Below are 19,604 nucleotides of genomic sequence, written 5' to 3' on the forward strand. Positions count from 1 at the left end.
GGGCAGCCTGCAAGAAGGAGGTTGGGAAGCTGCTGCGCTGCTTTCTGGACCTCATCGCTGGGACGCCTGGTCAAGGTAGTCTTAGGTGTGAAAATGTAAAAGCTATCCTAGTTTAGGGGTCACCAACCATTTTGAAACTGAGCTACTTCTTGGGTACTGATTCATCTGCAGCGCTACCAATTTGATACACTTTTCTGAAATAGATTTGCTCAATTTACCTTTCATTATATAATATTAATAATTAATGTGAAGACACTCATCATGTCATGTTGGTGACCCCTGTTTTAGCGTCAGCTTAGTGCTGAGGTCGTGCTGTGTTTGAATATGTTAGGAAAAGTTGTCAAATCAAGAACTATACAGTGGAACCTTAAATGGTTTGCGCAATCCGGTGCGGGATGCTGGGCGCTTGTTTGTTTGTTATATTGAGAATCAATTTTTCCCATAGGAAATCATGGAAATTGAAATGGCCTGGTCTAGGATCAAAGTGTCACCAACATAAAACCTTTATTAACTGTACTGCATGTTCTACTATTACAGCAGTAACAATTTAAAAGGTTAAATTGTGTTCTCATCCTTTGATGATTTAAATTTTGCAATATTGTACTGACCAGTCTCATATTTTTCCTCTTTTAAAAGACAGAGCAAAAAAAAAAAAAAAAAATGTGGCATTGTCCAATAGATGCTCACTGAGCTGAAGTCTCACAAGAGTTACCATTCTTGTGAGATTACTTTGACGTCATGGGTTTTACTGGATTATATTACCATTTTGTACCACTCTTTCCTTTTCGGATTGTCTTGCATGTACTTCCGATGATCATTGATTGAAAGGCTAAACCTCCTCGAAACTAACACACCTCAGTTTGAATCAGCACTATTGCACCTCAGTCGACACTAATTCTTCATTTCTCACGTTTATTTCATGTGATATGTGAGCCTCATTGCTGAGCTGTGAATACTCACATCTGCATTGATTTGTTAGTTTAAGTGGGGTACAAATATGCCGATTTATCGGGAAGAATTTGAGCATTTCCCCCCTTTCGCAAGTCAACAGACTGTTTATCCCGCGGGATTATCCTGTGGTGTGGGGTGTGGTAAGAGTCATTTTTCCTCACTGATCTGCTCGGAATACAGTCAGGGGCTGACAATCGTAAATGTTAACCCTGTTTAATATTTATGATCGCAAATACCTTTGACACTCACGAATATCGGTGGAGATAACACTATGTGTGTGTTTTTTCCTCATCATATGTGAAGTCTCACATACCGTAAAAATCCGTTGAGATTTTTCAAAATGTTTATATGTCGATCCCGCTTTTTGCACTTTATCACTGTAAGGGGATTATCTTTCCTGGAAGCGTTTGCTCTGAATGGGGTCTTTGCATAACGTGGTTTACTCTTTTTCCGTATTGCACAAATACATCCGCCGTGTTCATAGTTTCGAGTAAACAGTCGGGGGCTGGGTCTTTAAAAAAAATATTTGTTTTCCCTCAAAAGCAACACAATTCAAACCATGAACATTACTGTGTTACAATATGCGCATAGTCCTCCAAAGTCAACGGCGCTTTAAGATAGCACGGATTTCCCAGCGATGTGGAACTCACTTACAAGGGGGGGTTGAAAATTTCATAGGCTGAACACCATGCAGTGGTCGATTTTATTTTTCGACATAGCCTCACACACTTCTTCCAACGGTGTTGCAGCACTTGGATTCCTGTGGAATGTAAATTCTCATCCTGACCCTTAAAAAAGTCCTTAACAGCAGATGTGACCTCATCATCGGTCTGATACTGCTTCCCAGCCAAGTGGTTTTCATGTTGGAGAACAGAAAATAGACAGAGGGTGTCAAATCAGGAGAATATAGTGGGTGATCAAGCAGTTGCGCACAGCATCAACTGCAACGACACACTTGAGTGCAGGAGCGTTGTCCCGAAACAGGACCCCCTTTCGTCAGTTTTCCAGGCCTCATTGACTTGATTGCCTTTTGCATCTGCCATAGTAAATTGGCATAGTAGTCTCCATTGATAGTATGGCCGTTCTGAAAGTAGTCAATGAACACAATGCCCTTTGCATCCCAGAAGATGGAGGCCATCACCTTTCCTGCCAATGACACCACCTTGGCCTTTTTCGGTTGGGGAAAATAAGGATGTTTCCACTCCACATGGACTACTGTTTGGTCTCTGGCTCAAAGTGCTGAACCTAACATTCATCTTGGGTGAGGTAACGTTAAAAAACGGCTGGATCTGCTTCAAAAAGTCCCAAGTTCTCCTGCGACATGACCAGACTGGTGTGCTGTTGATCAGGCGTCAAAACTCATGGCACCCACAAAGCAGAAACCTTGGACATGCCAAGTTCATTATGCAGAGACGGGAGATGCCTACAGCGTTCGCTATCTGATTAACAGTTGCACGTATGTCATCCATCACCAAGTGGTAAACACGGTTGAGGTTTTCTGTGGCTGTGGCAGGACGTCCGAACCTCGGTCATCTTCACGGCTCTTCCTAACCCCCTTCAATTCAGCTGCCCACTTTAGATAAAGCTGGAGTATCATCCGCTAATGTAACAACCTGTGAGAAATGATTGATACCCCATCAGTAACACCTTCCATTCTGGTTGGCTTTTTTGCCTCAGGTGCTGTGGTTTCTTCAAAATCTAATTAGAGGCATAAAATGGTGGCCAGAGAGTGCTGTTTTTTTTTTTCTCCCACAGATCATTTTAATAATTATTTCTGTCAGGTCACACTGACAGTTTGAACAAATAGGACTAAATACATTTTTGATTTCAAACTTAACCTTTAAGAGGGATTTATAGAGGTCAAACAGTAATCACCTTGTTTTGCTGTTCATCTTGATCTAGTTCATCTTCATTTACTGGAGTAGGATGGCAGTTCAGGTTCGTTGAAAAAATAAACATAGCTATTCTAGCTCTGCAGTGCTGATCTAATGACATTTAATTGTTGCTGCCATACTGCTTTTTATAATCGTTTACTACCCTCTTGTGTTCAGAGAAGGTATCACATGGGTTGAGGGACATCACAATGTGTATTTTTGCACACAACTAAGCATTAATATTGTAACGTGATCATGAAGACAGCAATCACGTGTTTTTTTTGTTTTTTTTGTTTTTTTGGTGTGGTTAGGTGAGTGCCTGTTAACTGTTATGGATTATTGTGAATATTGCCTCAAATATAGTCCTCTGTTCTAATAGATGTTATTTAAATATGTAACTGCACTGTCCAGTTCAGTATTTTCCTTGTTTGGGAGCACAGAGAGATTAACTGCTGTTGTTGCTGCAATCCCAGATGGATTTGTTGTTGGTGTTTGGTCCCTGTCAGCAGCTGCTTCAGCATTAATAAGCAACAACTGATGAAGTTGGTAGTCAGTCACTGATAACTAATGATGAACATCCATCCATATTGTCTGTCAATGTTTGCGCTATAAATAACTGTGAGGCACTGCTTAGTGGCCAATTATGTTGTATCAGTATATTTCCACAAATAGTGTCCAGCACCAGAGAGGCCAGGTGTTTTAATCTGTTTAAAAGAATGGTCGAGTCTACTGTATCAAAAGTGGCGCGAAGATCCAGCAACAGCCAGCACTTTTAATTTATGTCTGTCAGGGTCACAACCTACCTACATCATTACAAATCTTAAGGAGGAAAGTCATGGTCGTTCACCCTAAAACCAGACTGACACATTTCAGTCATGTTACAATTTGCTAAAAAGTCATTGAGTTGAATACCCAAACAAGTTTTTCCAAAATTTGAACTTGAAAATGGTCAGTTAGATACTGGTCTGTAATTTTACAGTACCTCACCATATTGTAAGGCTTAAGAAAATCCCATTCCGAGAGAAGTGGCCACTGAGTTGACAGTGTCACAAAGCGTCATTAGCTGGTTGCGGCAGGGAGACTAGACGAGTCACAAAAAAGCCAAAGAAGTGGATGTCCTTGGAAATAAATGGTTAAAAAAAACACCTGTTGTGAATTTTGTGATTGGGCTCCTTGTTAGAGAATGGGAAATGGTACTGAACGATTGAACTTGATTGGACTGTACATGCAAAAGTTTAAAAAGGTCAAATTTATTTCACAAGTAAAGGTTATAGTGCATTTTTGGTTCATCCTGAAATTTCACAAAAAGGCTGACTATCCATCACATTTTGTGAGTAGTGTACAGTATAAACAATCGGAAATGAAAGCACCAATATTTGGGGAGCGAATACTTGAGGCATGGCGTCATTTGGGGTTCGAATGACGACAAATATGCATTTTATCTGAATGTATTGGAGAGTCAGTATGCAGGGTTTCAGAGGAGAGGAAGTGCGAGAGACTGTCAAAAGCAATGTGGAGGTGTGCGCCATTATGTGATGTGAAAGGTCACAAGCTGTTTATTGCTGTTTGATCCTTTGCTCCGTTCTAGGCTCAAACAGATTTTCAAATGTGGCCCCACCGATTGGGGCACGTGCACAGTCTTTTTGTCGTCTTGTCCCAAGCGCCTGGCAGGGAACGTGAGCTTCTCACTTTCGGGCTTTGAGTCTTCCCTGGCTGCTCATCCGTCACGCTAAGATTACCATCTCTACATTCACGTTTGTCCTTTTAAAGTTTGCACTTGTCTCAGAGCAGCAAGTTGAGAAGTTCAGCCGCATTATGGGAGCTGTGATGGCTGTTCTATCTGTGGAAGCCCGCAGACGTCTTTCGCGGCCCAGCTGTCTTTCTCACTGTGGACACAGTACAGCCAGGTACCATCGCTCAGGTAGGAACTGGGTCTTGTTCTCTCTGTCAAAACTATTTTAGTCTGCTCTGTCTTACCAGTAGCTATAGCAGTCATAATAGGTCACAACATTAGGCACACAGTCCAAATCAAATAAGAGCAATAGAACAGTGTATTAAAGCTGTTTTGATTGACCCCGTCAGCGAGATATTAATTACGATTAGGGCAGGGGTTTCAAACTCATTTTTGTCATTGGCCAGATCGTAGTAATGGCTTCTCTCGGGGGGCCGCTACAACTGTGAACCCATATAAATGAAAGATTACCTCATATACTGTAATTACATACAGTATACACAACACATTGATGAATAACCAGTTTTGAAATCAGAAGCCTATAAAAACATGTTTTTCGACCATTACGTTTATTTTCAAAGTGGGATTGGTAACAAAAAAATTATTGCAAATATCTCAATGGTATTACACCAGAACACAATGAGCAATTTTGATTTGCTTTCACGGGCCACATAGAATGATGTAACGGGTCGGATCTGGCCCCCGGGCCACCAGTTTGACACCTATGGATTAGGGTTCCCACTTGGAATTGCTGTGTTCTAACAAATAAATGGCCTTTTGGGGTGCCTCAACAAGCCGAAAAGGCACCAATTTATGCAAACAAACGTGACCCCCAGAAACTCATTCTGTAGCTGTCGCTCAGCTCAATCAACAGACAATACGTTACCAGAGAGGTGCTTCAATTTATTCTCAGATGGATATCATCAGACGTGTGCAGTCACTGAACACCATGAAAACGAAGTACAAATGAACACAAAATCAGTTCCAAGATCAAGACAAATTACAGTGAAGTGAGTGAGCGCTATAATTTCACTTTTTGAATTGAACTACCTAATAAAAGATTTATACTCTTCACGTGTGAGCATAATCGACCTGTGCGTGAGCATGGTTGACATGAACTCGTGAATGCCAGTGACGTGTGCGAGAATGTGATCGACATGCTCGCGTGAACGCATTTGAGTAGTGGTAATGAGAGTGTTTGAGTAGTCTTTATGAGAGCAAGACTCGTGCGTATGAGAGTGTTTGAGTAGTGTTAATGAGAGTGTTTGAGTAGTCCTCATGAGAGCGAGACACGTGCGTATGAGAGTGTTTGAGTAGTGTTAATGTGAGTGTTTGAGTAGTCCTCATGAGAGCAAGACTCGTGCGTATGAGAGTGTTTGAGTAGTGTCAATGAGAGGAAGACCCGTGCGTATGGGGGTGTTTCAGTTGTGTTTATGAGAGCCTTTCAGTAGTTTGTGTGTGTGTGTGTGTGTGTGAAAGCATTTGAATAGTAAGTGTGAGAGCTAATCCTGAATAATGTCCCTAACGGCCCTTCATAGAGGACCGCCTTCCTTTTAAAAACCTGTTAGTGTCCTAATGGCTGCACACACACACATGGACGCACACACAGTACCAGTCTGCACATACGTAATGCTTCAGGTTGTGTACTATAGATTTCTGTCTCTTGATCCACTCTGATCTCACTCAAAAATCAAAATTTTACCTTCAGGGGATGACGTGCAAAGATTGACAGCACACACTCTCTTTTACCAATTGACAACTATTGACGACACATACAGTGTAGCTGGAAACAACACTTGACGTCATGTTTGATGCTATTTATTCTGCGTAAGAAGTAAAGATTTAAAAAAAGAGTAAAAGTGCAGGGGAGCTTCCAACCACTGCCTGACCACAACGATATTGATTTTGCTGACTCTGGTCTCCCTTTTTGTGTCTCCTTTCTTCAACCAAGTCAGTGGATTAACACATACACACATACACGATCCCCACCTTGATGCATTAGCAAGAGCAGAGTGATGAGTTATCCTCGCTTGACATGACACACACAATATTTCATCCTTTGTCGCTGTGGCCAGCTGTTGAATACTTCGTAGGAAATATTTTTGTTTCTTTGTCACTACCAGTCACAACATTGTAAACGAAAAAACGGGGTAGTAGTAAGGGTGGTGGTGGTGAGGGGGTGGTGTTAAACGTGTGCAGTTGACCAAAGTTATGAAATGACAGAGGAGAGGCAGGGAGGAGGCGGTGTGTTCCGGGCTCAAATGCATATCAGATGGAGAGAGCGGAGGAAGAGGAGGAGGAGAATGAAGATGAGAAGGAGGAGAGGGTGAGAATGCAGGGAAGAAGGGATAGAAAGGAGGTATAAAATGCACGGAGCAGTTTTTTTTAAACCCTGAGGTGCATAGGGGGCAGAGTCGCATTCATGGGATATCCCATCACGGACTCTTCCTTATTAAGTGCCTTCTTGGAATCTCTTCCATATTGGGAGCTGGATTTGGATTTGGATTTGGATGGCTGCAGAAATGGACCCCAACCAAAGGAGCCTGAAATTGAACTTGAATTTGGAAGTTTTGGATGGATTTTGGGGATTACTAAATCAACATCTAAAGCAGGAAGGACATTGAAGGTGTTTCTTAAGATCATTTTTGAGTGAATGAATGAGCACTGCTTGCTTCTATGCAGTTTTCCATTGAACCTTTGATATCTTTCCGACACCACCTCAGAACAGTAATGAGCAGCAGCTGTTGAGACAGCTGTGTTCTTTTCTGTTTTGGCTTCACGCCTCTCCAGCATAAGATGGGGTAATTTATTTATAATTGTGTCGTATGGATAATAAAGCCACCACTGTTCTACACAGTTGAACTTTGTCCCACCTAATGGAAAAGATCTGGATCCCAAAGTTGTGAGGACAATGGGGGCGGCGCCCCACAAAGTGTGTGCTGTTCCTCTAAAACATCCTTCGCTGAACCATCATGTGATTTAATGCAAGCGATGACGTGAGGACTGATAATAGCTGTTTGCTTTTAAAAGGGTGAGCAAGAATCCAGAGGAAAGTGACTCGTAATAAATGGCCCCCGTCTTGCCTCCCGAACACACAGAGGGAGGTTTTCCTTATATGTCGGCATCTACGTTGTTTCCACTTCAGCATCGCTGTTGACATTACAAGCAGCTTGTTGGCCCGCTTCTGATGGTGTCTCGGAGACAAGTCTCCCACCTGTCAGGCTGATTCCCATCACTTCCTGGCTGACCTCCGGTGAGAACGCTTGCTTGTAGGGTGGCCCGGGCCAAGCTGACCCGGGTCGGCCCGGCCTTCCATCCGTAAAGCTCGGCCTGTGCTGGGCCTGCCCCCGTGCAGCCATGGGGATGCAAGGCATGGAGCTGTTTGCCATCGGCGTGGTTATCATTCTCTTCGTGGCGGTTCTCAAGCAGTTTGGCGTACTGGAACCTATGTCCTCTTTTGAAGGTAAAGGTCAACACGGGTCCCTCTGCAGTGTCAGCTTCGTCTTTGCCTCAGACGGCATAAAACGTCTGTGATGTTAGCCACTGCGAAAACAACATTTGCCCTATAAAGTGTAAAAAAAGAATAGAAGCATGTACTGGCATGAAGCCTGGGATAGACTTGTAAAGAGAACAGCAGGTGACATTTTGTTATTTCAAAGCTTTTACTTTTTATTATTTGTTTCCAGGATGAAAAACCAAAGACGCATTCTATTAAATCCAATGTAAACCTTACGTCTACAATAATTGATAGCCTGTTGTTCTTAGATGAATACATCAGCAATACTGAGCCACAAAGCACATTGTGCACTTAAAAACAACATAATTGATAAACAAAGAAGAAATGAAGGAAATAATACTACAAATATGAGAAATGATGCGATATAGACAGGTAGTTAGAAAGAGACTGCTAGAAAAGTATGCCAAGTATGTATGGAGGTAGGTGATTGGGTCAATGGATGGACTGATGGAGGGCTGGATGAATGGATGGTTGGGAAGGTTGGTGGGTGGATTGTTCAATGGAACTTAGCGGTGTGATGGTAAGGTAGTAGGGATTCGTGAGTTAGTTTCCTGATTGGGACAATGGATGGATGTGGATGGAGGAATAGCTGGTAGGAAGGTAGATCGGTGGGTGGGTCAATTGATAAATGGAGCAACAGAGGGTTGGATAGATGGAGGGACAATGCAACTGGCACCTCCCAAGTTGAGCATGATCTTTTCTGTGACGCTGGTTGACTTCCATCTAGTCATCCATTCTCTGTGGTGCTTGTTCTCAATAAGGTCGCGGGTGAGCCAGAACCTATCCCAGCTGATTTTGGGCGAGAAGCGAGGTACATCTTGGACTGGTCGGCAGTCAATCGAAGGGTACATATAGACAAAGAACCAGTCACACTGACATTTACACACATTTCATTGTGTATAATTTTACAGTGGCTTACAATGATGTTAATTGTACTTCTTAGGAATACAACCTGTGTGTTTTTCATGAACATTTAGGCCTACTATAGTGAGAATAAGCGGTAAAGAAAATGGACGGATGAATGTTCCTGTATTTTAATGTTAATTATTATAGTAGTACTTGAAGTGCGAAAGTATTTTTCTCCTTGGTGTAAAAAGTTTGAGAACGACTGCTTCAGATGTTCCCTGAGCTGAAGTCTCACAAAATGTGCGACATCCCAATGCTTTGTATGACTATTTGGGCGTTTTAGCATTCTAGGGTCATATTGTGCTATTCTAGAGCCATGTTGGTCGTTTTGATTTGGTCTTTGGGTCAGAGTGGCTTGCCGTCAGCATGCCAAGACCATTACAGCGGGAAGGCTTCAGGCGCCACATTAGTGTTGGTAATATTCCTCAGCATCAGTAAGTAATAAATTCAGCAAAAGCACCAGTAATGTTCTTTTCTTTTATTATTCATCACTCCTTTCAATCGCATCAGCCTTCTGATACCCACGCTTCCTTCAGGCCTGTGGTGATACACCCAGGTTTAGCATTACCTCGCATTAATTATACATGCGGTATTGAACAGGTTTTCTCTGAGGCCGCCTAAATATGGAACCCGGAGAACTCCTCCAGGGTCCTGAAGGACATTCGTCATCTATCAGTCGTCATTGCATCATGTGTCTCACCATGCTTATCCTCATACTTCACCTCATCATATCCTATTGGGCCTGAATTATCGACTACACTCATCTTCACTGCGATGTTTCCAAAGAACATAATCAAATTGTATGATTTCTACCTCAGCAATCACTGAGGTCATGTTCTTAGTCAGATTTCTGGGAGTTTGGAAGGTTTGATGGCAGCATGCTGAATTGATAAAGCCGATATTTTTGTGTCTGTAAAAGGTCTGAGAGTAGTTGAGGAGACTTGCAACAGGTCGGTGGGCAAAGGCTTTGCTGTTTCAGTCTGATCTTTTATAATCCAATTTCTTTATTTTTCCAGCTGCACTGATATCAGTCATTTTTACTGCATTACTGAACAGGCATTTCCTTTTTTCCTTGTTTGTCTGGATGTTGTTAGATCTGACTACTTGTATTTTATTTTTTTCAAAACATTTGTTTACTGAAACAACATCCAACCATCCATTTTCTATTGCACTCATCCTCATTCGGGTCACGGGTATGCTGGAGCGCATCCCTGCTGACTTTATGCGAAAGGCGGGAAACACCCTGGACTGGTCGCCACCCAATCTCAATATCACATATAGACAACAAACCATTCCCACTCATGGAGAATGAGGAGTCTAGCATGTTTTGGGAATGTGAGTGGTAGCCGGGTTCCCCCCCCAAAAAACAAAAAAACAAACAAAAAAAACACGCAATTACAGAGAACATGCAAAGTCTACACATGAGGGCCTGAGCTAAGATTCCAACCCAGAACCTGAGAACCGTGAGACAGACGTGCTAACAACTATTTTTTACCTTAAAAATGACCAGTAGTTTAATCACACACATTGGAATAGTCAAAATGACAGTATACAAAGGGAAATTACATAGTCAATGGTCCCTTTATTAGGTACACAATAGAATAACATACAAGAGCATTGTCTTTCTTGTTATCTATAATGTTCCTAGTTATCTATAATGTTCCAAGCTTAGTGACGGGGAAAAAAAGGAGAAATTCTCACTTTAACTAGTAAAATATACAAAAACAAGGATAATTAGTTCTATTTTGGGGCTCAAACTCAAAATTAATAAAATATACATGCGATTAAACAATAATATCATCTGTATATTTCTATGTCCTGTTCTGAATTAGTTCACCCTCATAATCTAACTAGTGGAATAAGGTGTCTCTGTTCCATTTAAAAAATGTTTTACATGTCTGTGTTAGGTTACAGTTGTCCACTAGAGGGAGGCAAATAGCCATTTTTCGCTATCCATCAGTTGAGCTTTGAACAAGTGTAACAGAACCCGAGGGAGTGAACGTTCCATGTTCCCTTTTTATTACACCATGAACGTGTCAGGACTCCACTGAGTACTCGTGCTGTCGAATCTTTGCGAGCATCCCGCAGGAGACAGTGAAACAATTGGGAAAGTGGGTCACGCAGCTGCCTGGGAAAATGTGATTTATTTAGCTCACATGATTGACTTTTTACCAAAAGGCAGTGAATTTGGTCTGCTTTTGTTCATTCAGGTAGTAGCATCACTTTAATTCTTTAATATTTTTTTTTCTTTTTAGGAAAACCAAGAAATGAGAGCAGTGCTCTCCACAAAAGCCTGCCCAGCGTGAGAGGAAATGAACACTATTATTGCGGAATAGTGTGAGATATTGCGCAGCACTGTGAGATAAGCAATTAGCCATTTGGCTTTGATTCATGAGTGTGGATGACACAGTGTTGTCACATGACACATTAACCTTTTCTGTCATTGTGCGTAATTGTAATGGCAATGTTCGAATCCACTTGACTTTAGAGGAGACATATTTATAAGACATCTGTGAGATGCTTCCATCAATAAAAAACAAACAAAAAAACAAGTATTACAGTGTATTTGACACACACTACTTATGGTCTTGCTGAAATTAGCTTGTTTTGCAGGGCTGGCCTTGTCTCATGCAAGTGAGTGACTGTATACCCCAGCTCCATATCGTGCTGGACACCAAACCGCCACCGTGTCGACAACATCACTAAGCAGTCAAATATGGTCTGCTCATCGGAAGCAAATATTGTTAGCGAGCGCTAATCTGTGCATCAAACAATACCCAATGCAGCTCTGCTTACCCTTTGGCTTTGACATGATTAGCAGGGTCATCGCACCTGGAGGGGTGCGGGTGTTTCTGCATGATAGTGTTTCAGACTGCAGTTGCTTTAAAGCGGCTCTGGATCTTCGCCCAGCCTAACTTTCACGTCATGTGCAGAGAAGCTAAATGTGGCGGCGGTTGTTGGGTAAATTAGCCCCAATGTTACATAACAGTGGCCCTGAAATTCAAAACAGCTTGCTCAGACACACATTTTCAAAACTGGGTAGATAACAGAAGATGTATTTGTTTAATTTCACATTTGATGGCTGGCAGGCACTCCTGAGAACCTACTATTTGTATACAAACAATTTAAAAATTACTTTACCAATATGTCACCTTCAGTGATCCCGGTAACGCGTTACAAAGTAACAAAGTAACGCGTCACTCCAAAATACAGCTATGAGTAATGAACAAAGTAATGTGGTACTTTTCCCGGGAAAGTAAGTAGACTACAGTTACTTCTTCAAACCAACAATAGTTACCCCCAACCACCCTCCCCCCGTCAATCACCCACAGCTTTGCTAGTTAAGCAGCTGGTTAAACTTGTCACTGGGAGTGAAAAAGTTTTCTCGCTCTTCGCATCAAAATTAATGTGGTGGGAGCAGTGGTCTGTGTGTGTGTGTGTGTGCGTGCGTTTGTGCGTGCGTGTACGGAAACGTGAAAGTGAGTGACACACACACACAGTTGCCTTCATGGACAATGACCGTCATCTATCTATCTATATCTTTCTATTTATCTATCTATCTATCTATCTATCTATCTATCTATCTATCTATCTATCTATCTATCTATCTGTCTATCTGTCTGTCTGTCTGTCTGTCTGCCTGCCTGCCTGCCTGCCTGCCTGTCTGTCTGCTTGTCTGTCTGTCTGTCTATTAGTTAAGAGTCTTTAGAGACGTGTACTGAGAATGGTGTGCTTGTTTACATTTAGGTACTTACTGTACTGTGTTGGATGTCAAGTCTGCACTAAGTTGTTGATTTAATGTGGGTTCAGCTACACTAATATTTAAGTTATTGGTTCACGTTGATGACATCATTCTGTAACTTGTGTGCTGTACCTTACCAAGTAATGGTTACGGTTAAGCTAATGCTTTTTTTGTACTGTGGATAAGTGATATTCCTGCCACTTGGCAGCTGCTGAAAGTAACTAAAAAGTTACTTTGGAAATCAAGTAATCAGTAAAGTAAGTTACTTTTACAAGGTAACTGTGGCAACACTGGTCACCAGTAACAGGCATTCCCACCGCCACACCAACCATAAGTATGGTTAAATTTCAAAAAAATGCAATCCAATGGAGAAGGGAGGGTGCAAAAAGAAAAAGGCCAGTCGATTCACATGGCAGAGGCAGCGAGCTAAAAAGAGACACCGCCGGGAAGAAGTGTGACAGAAAGAGAGTGACGAGCGCACTGACAGGATGCGGACACAGATCGGAGCGCAACGACGATGAGCATATAGCAGCGGAGAGACGCGACCGTGGAAGGAAAGTTAGAAGACGAGGGCAGGATGAGCGTCCGCTGGGAGACGGAGGGCCTGCAGACGGTGGGCATCGTGTGTTTGGTCATCATGTTCCTCAAACTGATGCACCTGCTGGGCCTCATCGATATCACTGAGACCGGTGAGGGTGCGGGACCACACATTGGGGTGGGATGAGGAGCAACTTCAGCACTTCTGCCCACCTTGGTTGAATTAGATTTTTTTTCTGATGATTTATAGTGAGGATAAGTGGTAAAGATAATGGATGGATTTCAGTGCCCCTATCATCGCTGTCGGCCGGAAACCCCGTATGTCCAAATAATTTCATAATTTTTCACAAATCGGTACTACTGGTCTAGACCCACATCATCTGTTATTTTTAAAGATTATTAACCTATTTAATGTGTTGACAATATTTTGAGAACAAATCTATTACCTGTCTTGGACATATGAACTTTCTGAGAATTGTTGTCAAACGCCGCTTCCTCATCACTCCGCGGGAGCTGTGCGGAATTATGTCACCTCAAGATTGAAGGTCTGGATGTTTTTTTTACAGAATAATGAGTAAAAAATAGTTAGGTTAGATACATTTGAGGAAGCCTGTTTTGTAAAAATAAATACATAAATAAAGAAAGAAAATGGATAGCTGTAATGATTAATTTCCTCCTATTAGACAGCTAGCCTAGCTAGCTAGCCCAGCTAGCCTAGCTAGCTGTCTAATAGCTTCTAACTTCTAAATTATCTTCTTCTACCTTCATATTAGCTTCTTTAGGAAAATGAGGCACGCATCATAAGGAGCAGCACAATGTACTGTACATTGAAATTAACCAAAAAGTGTGGCAAATTTTTTTTAATTTGGTCATTACTGCATTTTTTATTTTTATTTTTTTAATAAAGTACAGTATTATATGGTGCGGCGGGCATGGTGGACGACTGCTTAGCACGTCTGCCTCGCAGTTCTGAGGACCGGGGTTCAAATCCCGGCCTCGCCTGCATGTTCTCCCTGTGCCTGCGTGGGTTTTCTCCGAGTACTCCGGTTTCCTGCCACATCCCAAAAACATGTGTGGTAGGTTGACTGAAGACTCTCGATTCCCCATAGGTGTGAATGTGAGTGCGAATGGTTGTTTGTTTCTATGTGTCCTGCGATTGGCTGGCGACCAGTTCAGGGTGTACCCCGCCTCTCGCCAGGAGATAGCTGGGATAGGCTCCAGCACGCCTGCGACCCTAGTGAGGATAAGCGGTACAGAAAATGGATGGATGGATTATATGGTGCTCTTCTTTTATTGTTAAAAAAAACATTCAAAATTTGTTTTTACGGCATTTCCATTCATTTCAATGGGGAGAGATGATTTGAGGTAAAATTATTTTGAGTGAAGAGCATGGTCACTGAATGAACTGAACTCCTATCTCAAGGCACCATTGTATTGGGTGTACCTAACGTGGCTGGTGAGTAGTGTACAATATGCGGATGAAGTGAGTTTGGATTGACCGTTTTGTTAGACATATCTGTTTTTTAGACATGACTGCACCCTCTTATCTTTTTGGTTCCATTGATTTTAAGTCCTGTTGTTGTTCAATGGCCTTACTTCCATTCAGGCAGCGTGTGTTCAGTTTCCACTCAGTGATAATGCAAATGCGAGTGTGAATGGTTATCTGTCTATGTATACAGTATTTCCCCACTTATTGACTGGCAACCAGTCCAGGTTGTAGCCTGTTGCCTGAAATCTGCTGGAATAGGTTGCAATTTACCCATGACCCTGAATAGGATAAGATCCCTTCCACTCTACTCTCATCATACAAATATCTTGATTGTCCAGTCTGACTTGATTTCTTTGTTTTGTTTCTTTCTCTTACTTTCTCACTGTGCCCCCACATGCTCTCTTTCCCTCCATTTTGGTGTCTGCACCTCTTCCTCTCTTCTCTCTGTCTAAAGATGGTGAGTATGGAAACAGTGGTCTGGAAAATTTCTTGTCCCTGCCCTTTTCTATGATTTGTTTTTAATTTGTCGCAGCCATGCAGTGCTTTCTCTTAGTGTGTGTGAACTGGCAACCAACAGATTACAGAAAATGTTTGGTGACATTTCCGACATTAAGAAAGGACAACTTCCCCCCCCCCCCTGCCTTTTTGCTTGTGAAGACGTTCTCTATACTTGCTTCCTCTGTCTTAAATTTGTAATCCCAGCCCTCCCTGAATGTTGGCCTGTATCCACCCACTCAACGTCTGTCCCCCCCCCGTTTGCTTTTCTCCTCATCTACCCCCCTCTAACCCCTGCATCACTCTCTATCTCCTCTCATTTCTCTCTCTCTCTCTGTCCCACAGAGAGCAGTGACAGTGATCTGGAGCTGTCGACGGTGCGTCACCAGCCGGAGGGTCTGGACCAGCTTCAGACTCAGACCAAGTTCACCAGGAAGGAGCTTCAGTCCCTCTACAGGGGCTTCAAAAATGTATGTTTGGGAAAATAAGAAATAACTCATTTGTTTCTACTATGGAGGATTGTGTACTTCTAGCTACAGTAGTCTTTCCAAAAGTTAGGGACAAGACCCAAAAATGGTTGACCTTTATTGGGTTATTGTAAAATGCTGTAAGCTATTTTGCTGATCATCAATCAGGAACCACATTTGTATATATTGAGCTGAAAAAGTTCCGAAAACTATCTTTAAATAGGCAAAAAAAGTCAACGCTGTCAAATCTTTTGCTACTTTATGACTTTAGGTTAGAAGCTTAAAAATATTTTTGTATATGGTGTAAAATTGTAAAATGATGTGGTGCTGAGCGTATCTGCCTCACAGTCCTGATATCCATGTTCGAATCTCGGTTGGAACCTCTCTGCGTGGAGTTTGAATGTTCTCCCTGTGGACAATCTTGTTGCTTTATTCCCAACATTCACTGATATTTTTTTCAGTACAGCACTGTAGCATCTTCTGAGATGACGAAGAGGATGAGTGGTGGTTGATCGACACAGTTAATGTCACCTCAACTCACTTACCCAATCACATTCAGAAACAAACCTTCACAGGCTCACAGAGTCGGAACTTATAGAACTAATTCACTTAACACAACTGCAGTGTCGCAACAATACAGTAGTTTTTTTTTTTTTTTTTTTTTTTAATCACACACATCATCCTTGTATCCATTTTGAATTATTTCCAACTGAACCATTTTGAGACTCTCTACCTAACTTGTAATCAGTGATTGAAGAGGACGTACTCATTATGTTTCAGGTCCGACTGATATGTTTTTCCTTTTCTTTTTCTTCATATTCCCTCGAGAAGGAGTGTCCCAGCGGGCTGGTTGATGAGGAGACATTCAAGTCCATCTATTCTCAGTTCTTTCCCCAAGGAGGTTAGCTCTCCGTTCCTCAATCCAGGTTGTATCTATGGTAACGTACATGAAACCCTTAAAGCCCCTTTTCATCCTTCACAGACGCGACCACGTACGCTCACTTCCTCTTCAACGCCTTCGACATCGACAGGAATGGCTCGATCCGCTTTGAAGACTTTGTCATCGGCCTGTCCGTGCTCCTCAGAGGCTCCGTCACAGAGAAGCTCAACTGGGCATTCAACCTCTATGACATCAACAAAGATGGCTACATCACCAAAGAGGTAACACAGAGGGCAAAGTCCTTGTTTCTTTCTTCTTTCAACTCTCATCCTACCATAATATACATGAACTGGGCACTTCATTGAGATGTGTCTGCACATTGTAATACAGTAATTACGTCATGCTGAAAAGTGAACCCGTTTATTGCGGGTATGTATCCCTGTGTAGTAAGTTGTATTTATAAAATGTAGTGCATCTTCTTTTCTGTCTTTCGCAGGAGATGCTAGCAATAATGAAGTCCATTTACGACATGATGGGCAGGTACACGTACCCATGTGTGCGAGACGAGGCTCCGTCTGAGCACGTGGACAAGTTCTTCCAGGTTCTCAATACACAGATTTCCGCAAATTCACATAAATCCTCCAGTCGTTTCTTTTATGATTTTTTTATTTAAATTTTTTTTGTTGCTCTTTCTATCCTAATTCTGTGCTACAGAAAATGGACAGAAACAGAGATGGTGTTGTAACCATTGAAGAGTTCATTGAGACCTGCCAGAAGGTAAATAATACCCTAAACATGGTTTCCAAACTTGGGCTTGTGACCCAAAATGGGTCTCAGGTATTGACACAAGGGGCTCTATTTTCGTGGACTACGTAACTGCAGCAGAGGGCAAAAAAACTGTGTCTGTGCGTATATCCTTTAATTTTTGGTGAACTTTGATGTATTTGATTAGAGCACAACCAGACAGATACGCGAGCTACACGGATATGTGCGGTAAGATGACAGACATATTTCATTCCTAAATATGTGAACAGCTGGCATCAAACCTTCTGAATCATTGTAAAAGTCAATTAATTGAACACATTGTTATTATTAGATTTTTTGAATCAACCCATTGGCCGGCACGCAGCTATGGAGAGAGGGGGGTTATCAGCAGGGAACTTCTGTATTTAATCAAGTTGTCTGTTGCAAGAGCAGTGACAATGCTCCAGTCACGCTTGGAATCGTTCTTCCGCACAGAAGATGTCTCCATGCGAGACTCATTGCGCCACATTTAACGTGAATGAGAGGAGCCGCTTTGAATTTGGGTGTTAAGGCGAAAATGTTTTGGCAAAACCATCCAAACATCAATTTTCCGTAGGTCTTGTCCACATTAGGATGGCAGGTGAGTTGGAGCCTATAGCTCAGCTGACATTGGGCGAGCTAAACTGGTCACCAGTCAACTGCAAGACACAGATAAACAAACAAATATTCACACTCAAATTTACAACTGTGCGTGGTATAGTCTTTGCCTGTTCTAAATTGTCCATAGGTGTGAATGTGAACGTGAGTGGTTTTTTTTTTTCTATATTTGTGACCTGCGACTGGCTTGTGACCAGTTGAGGGTGTACCCTGCTTCTAGCTCAAGGTCAGCTAGGCTAGTCTAGCGCAACTGGGACCCTGAGGATGCAAATATGTGTAATAATGTATTATATTGTCATTTCAATGAATCAAATCTAATCCATTTTATACTCCTTTCTATCTTTTCCATGTCCAGGATGAGAACATCATGAACTCCATGCAGCTGTTTGAGAACGTTATCTAATGTATCATCAGGATGCTCTGAGATCATTTTTTTTTCATACAGCACACCCTCACAAACACAGCACACCCATCACGCACACTCCAAACACCAAATAGAGGACATCTTGGCACTTAATGTAAGTAGTGTAAAAATACAGAGAGGATTTTTCTATTTCTCACCATGCTTCTTTTAGCTGTATTATCTCGCAGCTACTTAAAAGGACCACCGTGGACACGAGACGAGCTTCCTGCAGAGAGCGCACACCCTTTTTGTGTGTTTTGTGTCCTTAAAAAAAGCCACAAAATGACTTTTGTTACCAAATTGAAAGAAGAGATCATCGCCAAATGAAAGACAAGACTAAGGCCTCACAGTTCCTTTTCATTCAGACACATGCACTGCACAAAGTCAGCCCTGCTGCGCTCATGGACTAGTGTGAGGAAATGGAAACTAAAAAGGAGAAACAAAGTATGTTTGTGATGTGAAATTAGCTTGCACTATGATTTCATGCTTAGGCGCCTTGGAAATCAAGGCATTGTCAACATGCTCTAGGGGACGTTTCTATAGCTTGACAGCTTTTCTGTAAGCTGTCACCTTTGGAAACAAATATGATTCGGACAACGCTATATTTATTTTAAAAATATTTAGTTACATCATCCCACGGAATCAAAGCAGATTGCTGGTGTGTTCTTTTGTATTTTATGGAGACTACTTTGAAAATGGTAATCTGCGGAGAGTTTATCTGTGCGGTACTGTAGAGAATGAGGTCTGTAAATCTGGGGTTTATACGCTGCATGAAGGCTATGTTGGTTCTTCAGTATCTAATCGCATGATGACTTCAAGTACAGTCAGACCTTTGTGACGTGGGTTAATAAAGATGCAGTCGACTGCTGTGACCTCGCCTCTCAGTGTCTTTTTTTTCAGGACATTTTCGCTCCGGTGCTCGGCCATCATTTACACATAATGAGCTATTAGTTGGTTTAACACAGGACAACTGTGACATTCCCAGCAGGAAGAGCAAAAAAAAAAAAAAAAAAAAACATCCAACAGCTTTTGTTCACATATACGAGGTGATGAATGTGTGTGGGTTCATCGGTTTGGAATTTCTTGGAGCACTGCTATAAAATAAATACTGCAGAATGAACCTGCCAGTTTAATGTGGCTGAAATGTCAGCTTTGTGTTTGGTCATGAACATGAAGATTCATTGAAACAATTATGTAGTTTCAAAAGCTA

At 42.0% G+C, this 19,604-nt stretch overlaps 1 protein-coding gene across 3 annotated transcripts in view; it reads left to right on the forward strand.

Moving 5' to 3' along the window:
* Positions 1-19,260, forward strand: part of kcnip3b (Kv channel interacting protein 3b, calsenilin) — a 51,704-nt gene extending 32,444 nt beyond the window's left edge. The window contains exons 1-7 of one of the 3 annotated variants that reach the window (XM_061672017.1): positions 12,594-13,411; positions 15,589-15,713; positions 16,542-16,611; positions 16,693-16,871; positions 17,087-17,191; positions 17,305-17,367; positions 18,347-19,260. In XM_061672017.1, the coding sequence (XP_061528001.1) occupies positions 13,300-13,411; positions 15,589-15,713; positions 16,542-16,611; positions 16,693-16,871; positions 17,087-17,191; positions 17,305-17,367; positions 18,347-18,394 (702 nt within the window). In that variant the 5' untranslated portion in view covers positions 12,594-13,299 and the 3' untranslated portion in view covers positions 18,395-19,260. Of the gene's footprint in view, positions 1-12,593; positions 13,412-15,588; positions 15,714-16,541; positions 16,612-16,692; positions 16,872-17,086; positions 17,192-17,304; positions 18,139-18,346 lie in introns of those variants that run through there. The other 2 variants (XM_061672016.1, XM_061672015.1) reach the window with 2 other exon arrangements.
* The last annotated feature ends 344 nt before the right edge of the window (positions 19,261-19,604 follow it).

The sequence above is a fragment of the Phycodurus eques genome, chromosome 3, assembly GCF_024500275.1.
Source record: "Phycodurus eques isolate BA_2022a chromosome 3, UOR_Pequ_1.1, whole genome shotgun sequence".
Lineage (NCBI taxonomy): Eukaryota > Metazoa > Chordata > Actinopteri > Syngnathiformes > Syngnathidae > Phycodurus > Phycodurus eques.